The sequence below is a fragment of the Sus scrofa genome, chromosome 14 (assembly GCF_000003025.6).
Source record: "Sus scrofa isolate TJ Tabasco breed Duroc chromosome 14, Sscrofa11.1, whole genome shotgun sequence".
NCBI classification, from domain to species: Eukaryota; Metazoa; Chordata; class Mammalia; order Artiodactyla; family Suidae; genus Sus; species Sus scrofa.
The window spans coordinates 61,791,115-61,808,175 of record NC_010456.5 but is presented as its reverse complement, the minus strand read 5'-3'; the positions used below and the strand labels follow the sequence as shown (position 1 = coordinate 61,808,175).

Below are 17,061 nucleotides of genomic sequence, written 5' to 3'. Positions count from 1 at the left end.
AAATTCCAACCAAAACTACTCATGGATATAGAGCTGAGTCAGCCTCTAACACCACATGCAAAGTACTATCGGGTTGGTACTTTACACGGTGCAAAAGACTCAGAATGCTAGAGTTGGAAAGGATTTTGAGGGGTTCTAATACAAACCCTAAGAAGTTAAATGACTTGTACAAGGTGACAGCATCAGTGGAAAGACCAGGTTATGAATTCAAGATACCTTCAGTTCCCAGTCACCCACTCTGCTGTGAGGAGTGATTTATTTCCCTCTAACCCAAAATACCTCAATGAGTATCCTAGTGCAATGAACAAACTAACATCAAAAAAAAAAAAATGCTTACCTGAGATGCTTTAAAATCATACATATCATTCTAAAAATAAGATAATCTGTAACCAAATAAACTGAAAAATTACACTCACCTTGACGAATTTCAATTTATAAAGTTAATCTAGACCAGATACAGACATAAATCACCCAACATTAACCTCATTGAATTGAGTTTTGCATAGCCTCATTCAAAAACATTGCACTAATGTACTATCACTCATAATACAACATTCTACACAGCCCTTAGACCGAGGATGAAGAAAGACAACCTTGCATGTAGAGAATTACTCTGCCTTGCTTACTAATGTAAGGCAGAATTATTTGGTGTTTTTAAGGCCAAGCCTATGCCCTAGCTTTAAAGTTCCATTCTAGGGAGTTCCCACTGTGGTCAGCAGTAACAAACCCAACCAGTATCCATGAGGATGCAGGTCTGACCCCTGGCCCCACTCAGTGGGTTAAGGACCCAGGATTGCCACGAGCTATGGTACAGCACAGACATGGTCCAGATCCTGCGTTGCTGTGGCTGTGGCGTAAACAGCAGCTGTAGCTCCGATTCGACCCCTAGCCTGGGAACTTCCATATGCCACATGTGCAGCCCTAAAAAGCAAAAAATAAATACATAAATAAATAAAATAAAGTTCTATTCTATGCCAGGTCCACCAGCCCAAAATGGCACAGTCTTTAACTCAGATCCATCATGGGCCTTTAACTCTATAAACACACACAGGTATTTTCACAGCACTAGGCTAGATGCTACAAATGAATATGAGGTGAATTTGAAATATACAGACGATGTACAGGGCACCAACTGCAGGCCAACTCTATATACATTTTCATATAACCTTCATAATAACTCTAGGAGAGAGGTGCTATTATCCCCATTTCACAAAGGAAGAAACAGAAAACTTAACCAAAGCTAGCAGAAGACAGCACTTGGGAACACCTGCATTCTCATGGAGCATTCTAACCCACCTCTGTGCCTATCCCACACCCTTCGGCATGTTGAAGGGAACTGAGGGAAGCACTACAACCTTTTCTGGAGTATAGTTTATCATCTTAGACTCACATTTGAAATGTCTCCACGCAACGTAAGAGCTTTGACTCTACAACAATCCTAAGAGGTAAACTAGTATCTAGATCCACTCAGAATTCCAAAAAGAAAGCCAGCGTACCACCCCCCACCCCCCGGCATTTAAGGAATTTATAGCTTTTCTGTCTGGAAGACACCTTTCCAGACAGCATGTAAGGGGGTAAAGCTCAGGGGTAGAGCATCTGACTACAAAGAGCATCTGTATCTCATGGGTAGCTATATGAGAGGCTATGATGGAACAAGCATAAAGCTCCATGAACAGTGTCTCATACATAATAAGTGCTCAGTTAAAGTTGGCTGCTGCTTTCTAAATCACCACCATTCTTCAGTATTCATATTCCTCAAAATTTTTTCTTTGGAATATAGTTTCAAAGAGAAAAAGAGCTGTGTAATTCACATTCACTATAAAGTGGTCTATAATTGCAAAAAAATTTTTTGATCAAATGTACCATTATTTAACCATAAAATTTTAGTTCTGAAAACTGCTTAGAAATACGAAAATATTTAATGTATTTGATTAATGCTGAATACAAAACATCAGTCAAGGCTACAACAGCAGCTACATAAACTATGCAAATAGTTAAGGACTATATGAACAAGAACCTACTGTATAGCACAGGAAAAGCTACTCAATAGTTTGAAACAACCTATACAGGAAAAAAGAATGGATATATTTATATGTATGACTTAGTCACTTTGCTGTACACCTGAAACTAATACACATTGTAAGTCAACTATACTCCATAAAATTAAATTTTAAAAAAAGGTCTATTTCAAGGACTACATTTCAAGGCAGAAAAATGAAAATAGCTGTTAGGATGGTGAGATTACCAATGATCATTTTTCTTTTTAAAAGGTCCCCTCATAATTTCTTTTTAAAGTTTGATAATAGGAGTTCCACTGTGGCACAGTGGAAATGAATCCAACTAGTATCCATGAGGACGTGGGTTCGATCCCTGGCCTCGCTCAGGTGGGTCAAGGATCCAGTGTTGCTGTCAACTATGGTGTAGGTCACAGACACAGCTCGGATCTGGAGTTTCTGTGGCTGTGGCGTAGGCCAGCAGCTGCTGCTCCATTTCAACTCCTAGCCTGCGAACTTCCACATGCTGTGGGTATGGCCCTAAAAAGCAAAAAAAAGATTAAAAAATTGATTAAAAAATAACTGTATATGTATAACTAGAGTATTTTGCTGTACAGCAGAAATTACACAAGATTATAAAGCAACCATGTTCAATTAAAAAAAGAATAATTTTTTTAAAAAAGAATAAAATAACTGTGCTCTTAAGTTATTTCATATTATATTAAGTAGGTGTCTATTATATCTGACTTAATAGGAGTCTATAGGAAATTAAATGCATTCTGAGCCTACTATGCAATAATAAAGACAACATATCCCCTCCCCTGGAATATATAGGTTTGTGCTCTTCTCCCAAGTCATTTTCAAAAGCTACTCTAAACAACAGAGTGTTTGGCAACAATATTGTGCCAGGTATAAATTATGCTTCTGGACTAAAATGCTTAAAGATGGTTTAATAACATGGAAAAAATACTAGGTTCATGGGTAAAGGAAATCAAAGCAAGAAAAGGATCCAAATCTTCTTGGGTTTTTTGTTTGTTTGTTTGTTTGTTTTAGCCATGCTCATGTGGAAATTCCCAGGCCAGGGATCAAACCCATACCACAGCAGTGACAACACCAGATCCTGAACCCACTAGGTCACCAGGGAACTCCTAAATCTTAATTTTGATCATCATCATCTAACTATCTAGCAGTATTTCTCAGAGTGTGTTCCACATGGACAGAGAGAACAGACCTGTGGTTGCCAGGGATGGGTGGGGAAGGGAAGGATTGGGAGTTTGGGGTTAGCAGACACAAACTATTATACACAGGATGTATAAACAACAGGTCCTACTATATAGCACAGAGAATTATGTTCAATATCCTGACATAAGCCATAATGTAAAAAAATATGAAAAGAATGTACATATATATACAACTGAATCCCTCTGATATATAGCAGAAATTAACACAACATTGTAAAATCAATACAAATTTTTCAAAAGAATTATAACTCCAGATTGGTAATTCAATTATTTCCTTACTTCTCACAGCCACCAGCTCAAATAAGCCAGGTTGTGGGATCATATGTACAAGGGGCAAACTTCAGGTAAATGTGTGGTGTCTTCTGCCTAACCCATGAATCTTTCCAAAAATAACTGCAAACTTTATCAAGAACCTTCAAAATGTCTATTCATTTTGGTAAAAATTTTTCACTAGGAGTTGCCCTGTGGTACAGTGGGTTAAGGATCTGGAATTGCCACCACAGTGGCTTGGGTAGCTGCTGTGGCTCAGGTTCAATCCCTGGCCCAGGAACTTCCATATGTCATGGGCATGGCCTGAAAAAAATAAAATAAAATTTCCACTAGTAAGAATTTTTCCTATGAGAATAATTAAGGATGCAAAAATAAATAAATAAAAGTTTTTAGGCAAAAGTGTTTGGGGTAGCAGTGTTAATATTCAGTTAATATTCATCACCTGCCAATTCTTGAGTATGTACACTATATCTGGCACTGGGGCAAGCTTTAAATATTGCATTTTTTTTATTTTTGTCTTTTTAGGGCTGTACCCACAGCATATGGAGGTTCCCAGGCTAGGGATCAAATCAGAACTTCACCACAGCCACGGCTATGCCGGATCCTTAACCCACTGAGCAAGGCCAGGGATTGAACCCACATCCTCACGGATGTTAGTCAGGTTCACTAACTGCTGAGCCACGACGGAAACTCCTACATACAGTATTTTTAACCCTCACAATCTAGAAATTATATTTATTCCATTTTTGAGATGAGAAGATTAAGGTGCAGAGAAGTTATTCACTTGCCTCAGACCTCACAACCAATCTATGATGGATCCAGGATCTGAATCCAGGACATTTTGAGTAGAAACATTAGGTTCTTCCCACGGCCTAGCCACCTAAAAATGTTATAAAATATCATCATGTTTAAACAAATCTTAATGTGTCAAGGTACTACCATATAGCTATTTAAAACCACATACTTCAAGAATCTTTAGGGAGTTCCTGCTCTGGTGCAGAGCATTAAAGATCCAGTGTTGCTGCAGCTGTGGCGTAGGTCACAGCTCCACCTCAGATTCAGTCACTGGCCTGGCAACTTCCATACGCCAGAAGCGGGTGGGGAGGGAAGGTACAGCCAAAAAAAAAAGTATCTTTAGTGAAATGGAAAATACCCTTGAGACAATGTTAAGTGGAAAAGAAGAAAGCATGCTCTCTTAGAATTTAAGGGACACAAGTCATACAAGGCTAGGAGCCATATCTATCTTGGTTTTGACTGTACCCCCAAAGCCCAACACAGTACCTGCATATAGGAGGAACTCAGTATTTATTGCAAAAAAATAGATTATCTGTGAGCATACTTTTTAAAGACCAGGAAAAAACTCCCAAAATATTACCAGTGGTTATTGCTGGATTCTGAACTTGGGGGTGACTTTTGGTTTTTCTTTTTTACATTTGTTTGTATTTTCAAGTGTTTTATATTTTTTGTAATGCTTTCATAATTTGGAAAAAAAAACTCAATGGCTAATTTTCAAATCTTACTGTTTAAGCATCTTCCTATATAAGACATGTAGTTAAGCCCAGATCAACTCAATATGCAGACTAATATGTGGTTTTTTTTCCCTATTCACTGTAAGAGAGAAACTACTTTATAGCTGCTGGAAAGTGAGTATCATCTTTCTATATGCCAGCATCATAAATGGAAACAGGATTTAATATGTGTTACAAATATAAATGCTTTCATCAACTACAGTAAATAATAGCTTATTAGGTAATGAGTGGATCTGTAAATGTATAACATCCACAAAATGTTTCTATTAATGGTTGTTGCATTTTGGATACTGCCCTAAATGCTAGGATTAAAAATCAAATGTGGTAGCTTTTGTAGCATAATAACAAGGCCTTCTTATCTAGATCATCACCACACACTGAAAAAGCCATTATAAACTAGCATTAAAATTATGCCTCAGGAGTTCCCTTCATGGTGCAGCAGAAACAAATCTGACTAGAATCCACAAGGTTCAGATTCAATCCCTGGCCTTGCTGAGTGGGTCAGGGATATGGCATTGCCATGAGCTGCGGTGTAGGCTGAAGACTTGGCTCAGATCCCACACTGCTGTGGTTGTGGTGTAGCCCAGTGGCTACAGCTTCAATTCGACCCCTAGCGTGAGAACTTCCATATGCCGTGGGTACAGCCCTAAAAAGAAAAAAAAAATTGTGCCTCATTCCAGGTCATTTATTAAGATTTTATAGAAAGGAATATTTATGGTCACTACTAGCCTATGCATTTTTTTTTTCTGTCTTTTGTCTTTTTAGGGCCGCACCCGCGACATATGGAGGTTCCCAGGCTAGGGGTCTAATCAGAGCTGTAGCCACTGGCTTACGCAACAGCAACCATGGATCCTTAACCCACCGAGCAAGGCCAGGGATCAAACCCACAACCTCATGGCTCCTAGTCGGATTCGTTTCCACCACACCACCATGGGAACGCCAAGCCTATGCATTTTTAAAGACCTAGATTTTTACATAAACAGAATAAACCAAGGATGAGCCAACTGGTGTGTTTTATTAGCTCTCCATTCTAGACAATTTCTAATAGCAAAACATGGCACAAATCTGATGATAATTCTATTATCAAACTGCCTCCAAAATGACTTCATCTCCTGAACAAACTCTGGCCTCGCTGGCCAGATGCTGTTGCAGTGACCACTCTAAGGAAAGCCAAAAGGGCAGAAGCATGAACTACACTGAACCTGTCAATTCTAAAAGTGATTTGAGGTGGTGGTGGGCGGGAAGGAAGAGGGAGAGGAGAAAGGATATCTTAGCCTAGTAACAGGTAAAATGGGCGTCTGTATTGTGTTGTGTAATTTTCAATGAAGAAACACTTGACAGGCAAAAAACAGTGGAGAAAAAAGGAGTTACATACTTAGTGGCCAGAGGTCCCGTTTGTAAAAGGAGTAACAACAGGAGAACAGCTTTTCAAGATCAAAGGTGTTTTCTCTTTGGAAATTAGATTTATCCCTGGACTATGCCAAGAAGAAATTCCACCCACAGAAACACTGCCAAATAATCTAGATTTCGAGGAGTTATCTATACAGGCCAAGTTCTCTGACACAGGTATGCTTTTGCATCAGGCACAACTTAAAATTTCTGTCACAATGCGGTCTGCTTTGTCACTTGGCAGTTTTTGTTTTTTGTTCTAACTTTTTTGGCCACCTCGCAGCATATGGAGTTCCTGGGCCAAGGATCAGATCCGAACCTCAGCTGCCACCCACATCACAACTGCAGCAACGCTGGATCCTTAACCTAACGTGCCTGGTTAAGCATCCATTCTGACTCCCTTCTTCCTTGCCTCCTTCCACTAGAGAAGCTGGAAGTAAAGTCGCTTCCCCAGAATCCCTTGTGGAGTGGCCAAAGAAATATAGATGGATGTTCCAGGAGAGAGAATTCTTTAAGGCAATATCTTGAATATATATATATATATGTATGTATATATGTATATATTTGTTCTCCTCCCTTTTCCCTGCACAGACCACAGGCGCACCTCAAGGCACAGCCCTGGCCAGACTGCACAAGTGAGGCCAAAAGCCATTAGCTGGGATGACCAAGGTCAGGAGGGAAGTTGCTGGGACCCCTGAAGCCCTGGGAAGCTTTTAGGACCTCTCAGCCCTAGATTTTTGTTTGTTTGTTTCAGTCAGGAAAATATCCCCCTGGCTTGTTCAAGCCACTCTGTGTTGGGTTTCTATTAGTCGCAGCCAAATACATTCCTGCCTGTTAAAATCATCCAGATGACAAGCCTTTCTATGTTTTAACTTATCAATGATCAACTTAACCAAAACCCCAGAAGTCTTCACAGAGATAAGACTGAAGGCCAAGTTAGGACCCCAACCTAGGGCAATCCAGTAGCAGTACCTGAGCGCTTTACTGCCAGACTACACTACAATCTTACCCTTTGGTTCTGTTCTCTGACTCCACTATGCTTGTCTGATAAACTTTTCTGATTAGAAGACAGCTTTCACTGAAAAAAAAAAATTCATTTGTAGTTGTTCAAAAAAAAAGGCAAATAAAAAAAACGTGGCAAGCATTTGCTTTCTAGCGTTTTGAAATCTTTATCCATTGTGTGGCACAGGGCTGCTGCTGGAGTAACATTTACCAAACACCATGTGCCAGGCACTGGACTAAGCATCTCATAAGCATCATCTCATTCTGTGATCACAACATCCCCAGAAAAGAGGACTGTTAGTGTCCCCATCTTACAGGTGACCTAATAGAAGACATTATCCCAGAAACAACATTTTCTTTGAAAAAGTCTCCTTTGAGACACCAGTGAATGACAAGTTCAGAGCAACATAAAACTAGAAGGGAGATTGATTTTGCAGCTAGTCTTCAGTAAAAATATTAAAACTGATTGGCTCCAGACCATTCAAAGAATGAAAAATATTCAAGGCAAGAACAATGACAAGTACAGAGAGGGCAAAGCCCTCTCATCCTGAACAAAATCTAAAACTCCACTCCCACATCCAAAACTCAGTGTGTGTTCGTCCACCTTTATAAGGGGCTAATACACTGGGCACACTATGAGTTACCAGGAGGCCAATAACAACATTTAGATAGCTGAGAATGTTCATTTATCATAAGACCATTTAATTCATTTTCCAGTATACCTGATTTTCATTTTAAACAGAAGAATGTGCATTTTATGAACTATGGTTTATAATGAATATGGCTATTATTGATTTATTCAGCACTTCATACGTAGTGCTGAATAAATTGCTGTGATGTTTTACATACATCTTTTTCTTTTCTTACCAACACACCCATGGCATATGGAAGCTCCCAGGCCAGGGACTGAATCCCAGCTATGGCTGTGACCTGTGCCAGAGCTGTGGCAATGCTGGATCCTTAACCCACTGCACTGAGCCAGGCGATCAAACCCATTCTGCCACAGAGACAATGCCAGACCTTAACCTGCTGTGCCACAGTGGAACTCCTATGTATTCCTTTTTTGTCTTAACTGTCACAACCACCTCAGGATATAGGCACTATGATTAAGCCCTCCTTTTAGAAATGAGGCTGCTGGCAATGGATGTTCCCAAGTTCCCTATATGAAGGTAAGCTGAGGCTCAAGTCCAGCCAACAACCCTTTGCTTTCAAGCATTAAGCATCACAGTTATTTGACTTGTTCTTATTGTTTATAAGACTTAATCAAGCCTTAGCTAGAAAACTATATGAAGCTTAGCACTTATCTATATTCATTTTTAGTACTCCCCCATTTTCTTTTTTTTTTTTCTAATTTTTATTCATTTATTTTTGTCTTTTTAGGGCCACACCCAAGGCATATGGAAGTTCCCAGGCTAGGGGTCAAATCAGAGCTGCAGCTGCCGGCCTCCACCAAAGCCACAGTAACCAGGTTCCTAGCTGTGTCTGTGACCTACACTGCAGCTCACAGCAACGCCAGATCCCTTAACCCACTGAGCAAGGCCAGGAATTGAACCCAAGTCCTCATGGGTACTAGTCGTGTTCATTACCACTGAGCCATGACCAGAACTCCAGTATGCCCCCATTGTCATATATCTTTGCTTCATCTCTCTCCCTGCTCCCACAAAAAAATCTTAAAAATTATTATCTGTTTACCAAATCATAAGACAGTCTTCACTAAAGTTTGCCCAATTAAAAAGATAGGTAATTATATAATTATTACTCTTACTTTTAATCAACATTTTAGTGGATAGTTCTGCGACTCAAGCCAGCATGGGTCAATGAACCCTGTTGTGCCTATCACTGCAAAAATGCAACATGATTTTTAAAGTCTTTAACAACAATATCCTAAAAGCCCACCAGATGTCAACCTCAATTCAAGAAAATAAGCCACTGCCCCTTTGTAACAGTCCTTTCTATGACGAAATAAAAGGGATTCTGAACTTTGAAAATGCCTATGCATCTAAATTTTTATGGATATAGCATGCCTATATATTTTTCAACATAAAGATATAATAAGATACAAACAACCAAAAAAAAAAAGAAAGCAAAGGAAAAGTATAAATGTACAATTTCCATGTTTGTCTCTCAAGAGGCTGGCAAACACAGAGGCTGTATTTCTGACTATTTTAACCTATTTACTTCCTACTTCCTCCCAGACTTTCCTCTATACCACTCTCATTCCTCTTTACACACTATAACTCACATTTAACTGACTTAAATGAATCAACAGTATTATCTCACAGCAAGTTTGAAGTCTAAATTTTTTTTTTTCATTTTATGGCAGCACTCGCAGCACATAGTTCCCAGGCCAGGGATCAAATCTGAGTCACAGCTTTGACCTACACCACAGCTTCAGCAATGCCAGATCCTTTTAACCTACTGCACCAGGTGGAGACCAAACCCATGCCTCCACAGCGACCTGAGCTGCTACAGTCAGATTCTTAATCTACTGTGCCACAGCAGGAACTCCTGAAGTCTAAATTTTGAAGACCAGGGAGTTCCCTGATGGCCTAGGAATTCAGCATTGTCACTGCTGTGGTGCGGGTTCAATCCCTGGCCTGGGAACTTTCATGAGCCATGGGTGTGGCAAAAAAATAGTTTTTAAATAAATTTTAAAGATCAGTATTAAATAAGTTAAAAACAATTTTTCTTCATCATCATAATGCTGTGCATGGTATCCATTCCAAGGCTGACCTCACCCATTAAAAGCTTAAACTAAATTTGAAAAGAAATTTCCTTGGTACAAACACTATGGAAAACCATATGGAGGTATCACAGGAAACTAAATATAGAACTACTGTATGACCCAGCAATCCCACTCTTGGGCATATATCCAGACATAGCTTTCCTTGAAAAAGACACATGCACCCGCATGTTCACTGCAGCACTATTCACAATAGCCAAGATATGGAAACAAACACACAATGGAATACTACTCAGCCATAAAAAAGAACGAAATGCCATTTGCAGCAACATAGATGGAACGAGAGACTCTCATACTAAGTGAAGTAAGTCAGAAAGAGAAAGATAGGGAGTTCCCATCGTGGCGCAGTGGTTAACGAATCCGACTAGGAACCATGAGGTTGCGGGTTCGGTCCCTGCCCTTGCTCAGTGGGTTAACGATCTGGCGTTGCCGTGAGCTGTGGTGTAGGTTGCAGACGTGGCTCGGATCCCGCGTTGCTGTGGCTCTGGCGTAGGCCGGCGGCTACAGCTCTGATTCGACCCCTAGCCTGGGAACCTCCATATGCCGCGGGAGCGGCCCAAAGAAATAGCAAAAAGACAAAAAAAAAAAAAAGAAAGAGAAAGATAAATACCATATGATATCACTTACATCTGGAATCTAATATAAGGCACAAATGAATCTTTCCACAGAAAAGAAACTCATGGACTTGGAGAACAGACTTGTGGTTGCCAAGGGGGAGGGAGTGGGATGGAGTGGGAATCTGGGGTTAACAGATGCAAACTATTGCCTTTGGAATGGATAAGCAATGAGATCCTGCTGTATAGCACTGGGAACTATATCTAGTCACTTGTGATGGAGCATGACAGGGATAATATGAGAAAGAGAATGTATATATATGTATGTGTGTGTGTGTGAGTGTGAGATTGGGTCACTTTGCTGTACAGTGGAAAACTGACAAAACACTGTAAACCAACTACAATGAAAAAAAATTAAAATCATTAAAAACAAAAAAAAGAAATTTCCATTTATGAAACTTCAACTAATAAGATCAATAATCTTCATTTAGATTCAAACAAAAATGTCAGATATTCTGCATAGCTGTTCTGAAGTAATTATTAGACAAAAAAAAAAAAAACAAATAAGCTAGTGATTTTTTTCTGACATTTTCGGTCTGGTGCATTTTAGGTGTATCAACTCTTTGGGGATTCAATGATCATCCAAGAATGGTATTTTATTTCTTTGACCACTACCCTACTGCCCATATTTTAACCTCACTAAATTTTTGGTCCATTGCGTAGAAGAATTTCTCTACTAATAAAAATACAGCCCGTTAAAGATTAACTTACCCCCAGGACAGTCTCTCTGGAAACAAATTCCAAGCACTATAATCACCAATTTGCACTATGTAGACTTAAAGGCAGAGAATCTTATTTATCCTGACTTAAATTGGAAACCTGCACATATTTTAAGGCAATTGTGCAAAGTGGCAAATCCAAATTCATGACAATCAGAAACCCAACCAGGCAAATACAGACATTTCTTAATTGGTGCTTTTCAAATGAAAAGCTTTCCACTCAAGAATATCTAACGATATTAGAATATTTGTGGACCTCCCAAACTTCCTACCTTGTTCTCTATTTTACTTCTACAATTCAATTGCAAAATTGTTTTGTTCCCTAAATATTTAAGTATATACTACTGTCAGAAATTGTAATAGGCCTTGGAAATCTTTTGAATCCATGCTATAATATTCATGACTAGTAATAATAAAAGCAACTGATATATATTAAGCTGTTATCATTTACAAAACAGTGTGGCAAGTTTTAGCTTATTAAGCATCATTTCTTTTAACTCTTGCAAAACTCTAAGAAAAGGTACTAATATTGTCCCATTAGATTGCCACAGATGGGAAAACAGAGACAGAGAGGTGCCCAGGAACTGCACAAGCTTCCAGGAGGATTCGAACCTGGGTCTGAGTGATTCCAGTTGCCCACATGGGCTTTAACCACCGAGTACAGAGCAATGAGACACATGATCATGTTTGGTTTAGAAAACTAGTCTTATTCCTTCAAACATGATGGTTCTCACAAAATTTGACACTAGGAAGCATGCATGACAAAATGCCTTGGTACGTACTGCATTGGGTTCTACTGTCAAATGTGTTCCAATTCACTTTCTTAGAAGGCATAATTCACTTATCAGTGCTTTTGGAAAGTTAATCAAGGCTCTGTGTTCAATTATTAAAGAATTCTTTGGAATTGAAGTATGAATATTTCATTGATACATAGGTTGCTGAAGAAATGCTAACTCTGTTAAAACTTTCTGTAAAAGAAACTTTATTACAACAAAGCAATTTTTAACTATTTCATGTCCAAATATCATGTCTACAAAGGGAAGAGTCTTCAAATCTTAACTGGCTCGCCCATACTGCATTTTGTTCCAAATGGAAATTAGTTCAAAAAAGAAATCCACCTCTAAAGCTCAGGTTATGCAAGAGGCCTTCCTAGAAGCTAACATCACTTGTATGTGCACAAGCAGAACAGGTAAGGAAGATATAGATGGATTAGAAAATCCATCTTGCACAACCTTCCAAATGTACAAAACAAATTGGAAATTTGTTGAAAGGACATGTATGTGTGTTATCAGCTCAACCCAAACAATCTCACAATATTTCTCTGAATAAATTTGATATTTTGTTTTATAATGGTACTAGGCAAAAAGCTCCATGGAACAAATGAAATAACTAAAATAGTTTACTGAAATGCAACCGGGGCTTTAACCTCCAAATCCACTTTGCAATATTCTTATTTGAACAGTTTATTACAGAAGTAACTCTCCTAGAAAGTTACATAACCTCGGAAGAAAAAAAAGAGGGAGAAAGGCAGAGATATGACAAGCACTGGGGATGTTTATCAATAAAATAAGCAACAGGGGAGATGAGTCTGAGACTCATCCAAAAAACGCCTGCCAAACACTCCTGCTATTTGTTTCCACCAAATTGCTGTTTTGGAAAACATCTCGTTCTGTCTTAAAATAACCTGCTTAATTGTTCTAAAAAACCACTGTATTTCCATGGAGGGCTAAATAGCTCCCATACTGCGATGCACTAGCTGATAAAGTCAAAGTAAGTTATGCACCAAGCCACAAAAGAAAGTTGGAAAGCTCTAATCCTCCCTTGATATAAGGACACCAGCTACTGAATGAATCCACCACTGCACCCTCAGTGAAAGCAATGCCTGGTCCCGCTACAGTATTTTAAGAGTAACAGTCATTCAAACCACCTTATTTCTCTGAAGGATGGAAATGAGCCACACTGGCGACTACAGGTAGGCTAGTAATTAACATTTTTTAAGGAAGATGAAAATGACCTTGGACATTTTAACATTCACTCTGAGAACTCCAATTCACCCATTAAAAATCAAAACTTGTTCCCAGTCCGATATGGTTAAAGCTGTTAAGCCTGGGAAAGTCCCAGAAAAACGAGGGAGTTTAAAAAAAAAGAAAAATCCCAAGTTGTGAAAGACAAAGTCAGACACCCACAACACGGGAAGATTTTTATGAACCGAGTGTAACTCAAGATGCGTTTTATAAGCCTGTCAGGAGATGAACACACACTGTCCTCCAACCCAGCAGCACTGCCCTGACACAATCCCCACGCTTTGGCCGCTCACCCCCATCCTGGCCCCTCTGACTCCGGGTGGAGGGTAGGGGGCGGGAACTCCTGTCTTAAGCCTTGACATCTGCAGAACGTTTCCCAATAGCGAGACAAGGCCCCTCAGCTGGAGGAAGTGGATACTGACAAGAGGAGGGAGAGAAACAGACCAAGCTAGAATTCAAGAGTGCCCGAGAGCGGGGAGAGAGTCACGCACAATATGTGCAGTCCGACTGGGTCCAGATGGGAGCCCAGGTGTCCGGAATAAAGTTGGCATCTCCAAAGTCCAAGAACGCGACATGGGCGCGCCGATACAACACGGCCTTCGGCTTTTCTGAAGCCGGTCAAGTTAGCACACGGTTCCCGGTGCCTGGAGACCTGGGAGGCGTGGAAGGGTGGAGACTCCCGCGAGGTCTCCTCTCCCTGGGTGTCCTCCGGCTCCGCGGGGGAGGGGACCGGGGAACTAAGTCCGCTTTGGGCCGGAGTGGCGGGAGGCCGGGTGGGGATGCCCGGGAAGGAGCCAGGGGCTCGCCGGGGAGTCCGAGAACGCAGGCGGGATGCCTACCTTGTAACATGGCCTCAAGTTTCTTCCTGTCCACGCGGAACCGCTCCTCGCTCCACTCGGGGCTGTGCAGGGGTGCTCCGGCGACCAGGTCGTCCTCCGAACCGGGCATGGGCGAGTCGGTGCTGCGCTCGCTGTTGGAGCCCGGGTCCGACTGAGCCGCCAGGTAGCTGGGTTCGCCCTGAGCGGCCATGGTGGGCTCGCGGCGCTCGGGCTCCGGCTGCTGCCGCCGCTCTGCCTGCGCCGCCTCCGCTCCCAGGCCGGGCTCGACTGGCTCCCCGCGCCGCGGCGCTAGCTTGTGACCCCGCAGCCGCCGACGCCGCCGCCAAAGAGCCCCCGGCGCATCCCAGCCCCGGGCGCCGCCTGCGCCGCCTGCAGCCCCGGGTCCCGGCCCCGGTCCCCGGCCAGTGGCTGCGCCGCCCCCCGTCAGCAACTCCCGCGCGGAATGAGCGCGCCGCGCCGCCCGCGCCTCCATCCGCCGGCCCCGGCGCCCCCTCCCCGCCCGCCGCCCCTGCAGCCGCGCGCTCATTGGCCCGGCCGGCCCACGGGGAGCCGCGGCGGGCGGCCGGCCGGCCCCTGGCTCGCGCACACACTCGCGCGCACACACTCACCACGTACACACTGCCACTTTCTTGCTCTTACACGTCTGCATCTTGTCCCCTACACATACTTTCATAGTTCTTCGATCGCAGACAGTCGCCAAGTTCAAGCACAGGACCCTCCTAAACGCACTCCAAGTACACACACAATTCCCCTTCTATCTACGTAGGGACACTACACCCTAAAGTCACGGCCCCAGACAGTCCCACAAGTTTGAAAACAGGAGGAAGGAGAAAAAAAGAAGGATTGCGGAAGAAACAACGTCCGTCTCTCGGAGACATCGCTGTGGTCATCGCCTACACGCAGCTCATTTCTCCACTGAAGGTTCAAACCGGATCGCTCCTCTCATCCCAGCAAAAGGGGCCAGCAGCACAGGAGGTGGACGAGAGGCTTACTCTTTTTATTGGGAGGAATGGGATTTTCTTTTTTCTTTCTCTCTCTCTCTTGAATGCGGTGAGGAGGGAGTCCTTTCCTATGTGATTCTCAAGGAATGGATTCAGCTGATTAAAAAAAAAATGAAGAAATGAAAAAGAGGGCTCAGGAGAAAAGAAGCTCTGAGATTGCAATGATGCTTAGCTGGGTCCAGATGGCATCTGGGCAGGGCTGTCTTATCAGGGACAGAGGGCTCTTCTATTCCCAAAGTCAGTCTCTCACAGGTGATGGCCAGCAAATGAAACGCTGATCCTACCCAGGCCAGCCCACCCACTGCTACTCTGGAACTTGGACATGAAGCCCCAGGGAAGAAGAAACTGCTTGCACCAGGAAATCCCGTTGGAATTGTCTTTCCAGTTCACATTGATTGATACTCTATTTTGTGACCAAAAGCACAAAAAAAAATTTTTTTGATCTTCCTGGAGGGTAGAGATGGGATAGCTTTTTGTCACCAGCCACAGAAGGAGACTTATGGGCCTACACCAGGGGCAAGCCATGTTGTTGGCATGAATCATGTACCAGGCTTAAGATTAATAGAAATTCCTAGAGGTTCAGTTGCCTCATTAACAAGAATTGACTGTGCTAAGTACTCTGATGTGAGTTGACCAATGAGGAAAGTGGGGACTGTAAGAAATCGACTGACATGATTAAGGTCACACAGCAGCAGATAATGGAGGCAAGAATTGCACCCCAGTCCTTGTATCTGGCACATCATCTCCACAAAACCCTGCCTTGTTGAGCAGGGACCCCTCCTGCCAGAGTCACCTCCTAAAAAAGCAAGAGCAGATGTACAGCTTAACCCTTTGATTCACCATCGTGTGTTCCTTCTCAGAATTTATTAATTGCTGGGCAAAGCACTAATTTAAGCACTAAAAGAGGTTATCAAGGAACCTTCCATGAGCGACGTTTACTGTCTTTCTGTGTCAACAAATATTTTAGGGGGAAACCTGCTCAGTAATGGACCCTGTGTTAGCCACAAAGAATAGTGACCAAAAACAAACACCATCCCTAGGTTCCTGGAGCTGACATTCTAGGGAGGAAGATAAAATGTTAACCAAAAATAAACATATAAGATCACTCAGAAAAAGAGAAAATGGCACCTATATTAAACATTACAAATAAGAGACTCAATATGTGAGAAAACCTGTGATGAAGTAATTGGATTCAATCAGAGAGGTCATTGGAGGCTTCTCTGAGAAAATGACTCTGGAGGTGATAAAAGAAGTTTCAGGAGAAATTAAGCACGCAAGAAAGAGGAGGAACAAGCCTTTCTTGAAAATGATCATTTGATCATAACAACAGTTATGATCATACATTACAAGAATCCTTATTATCCAGTTGAGGAAACTGAGGTACAGGAGATAAAGTAACTTACCCAAGGTTGCACAATTAAGTTGTAGAATCAGGATTGGGACTTAGGCACTCTCCCTTGAAAGGTAGACTTCAAGTGTGCCACTAAGATACGTTGGCTCTCAACAAGAATCAGTGTAAGCAAAGATCATGTGGTTAGAGGAGGCAGCATGGAGACTAAAAGCAAACCAGCATAGCTGGTGCAAGAGAATAAAAAATTAAGTGGTGAGTTCCCATCATGGCTCAGCGGAAACAAACCTGACTAGCATCCATGACAGATTCAGTCCCTGGCCTCACTCAGTGGGTTAAGGATGTGGT

The 17,061-nt window shown here is 41.9% G+C and overlaps 1 protein-coding gene across 5 annotated transcripts in view; it reads right to left on the bottom strand.

Moving 5' to 3' along the window:
* Positions 1–14,814, bottom strand: part of BICC1 (BicC family RNA binding protein 1) — a 335,063-nt gene extending 320,249 nt beyond the window's left edge. For 2 of the 5 annotated variants that reach the window (XM_021072798.1, XM_021072799.1), the window contains exon 1: positions 14,365–14,814. In XM_021072798.1, coding sequence (XP_020928457.1) covers positions 14,365–14,554 — 190 coding nt within the window. In that variant the 5' untranslated portion in view covers positions 14,555–14,814. The remainder of the gene's footprint in view (positions 1–14,364) is intronic. The other 3 variants (XM_021072800.1, XM_021072797.1, XM_021072802.1) reach the window with 2 other exon arrangements.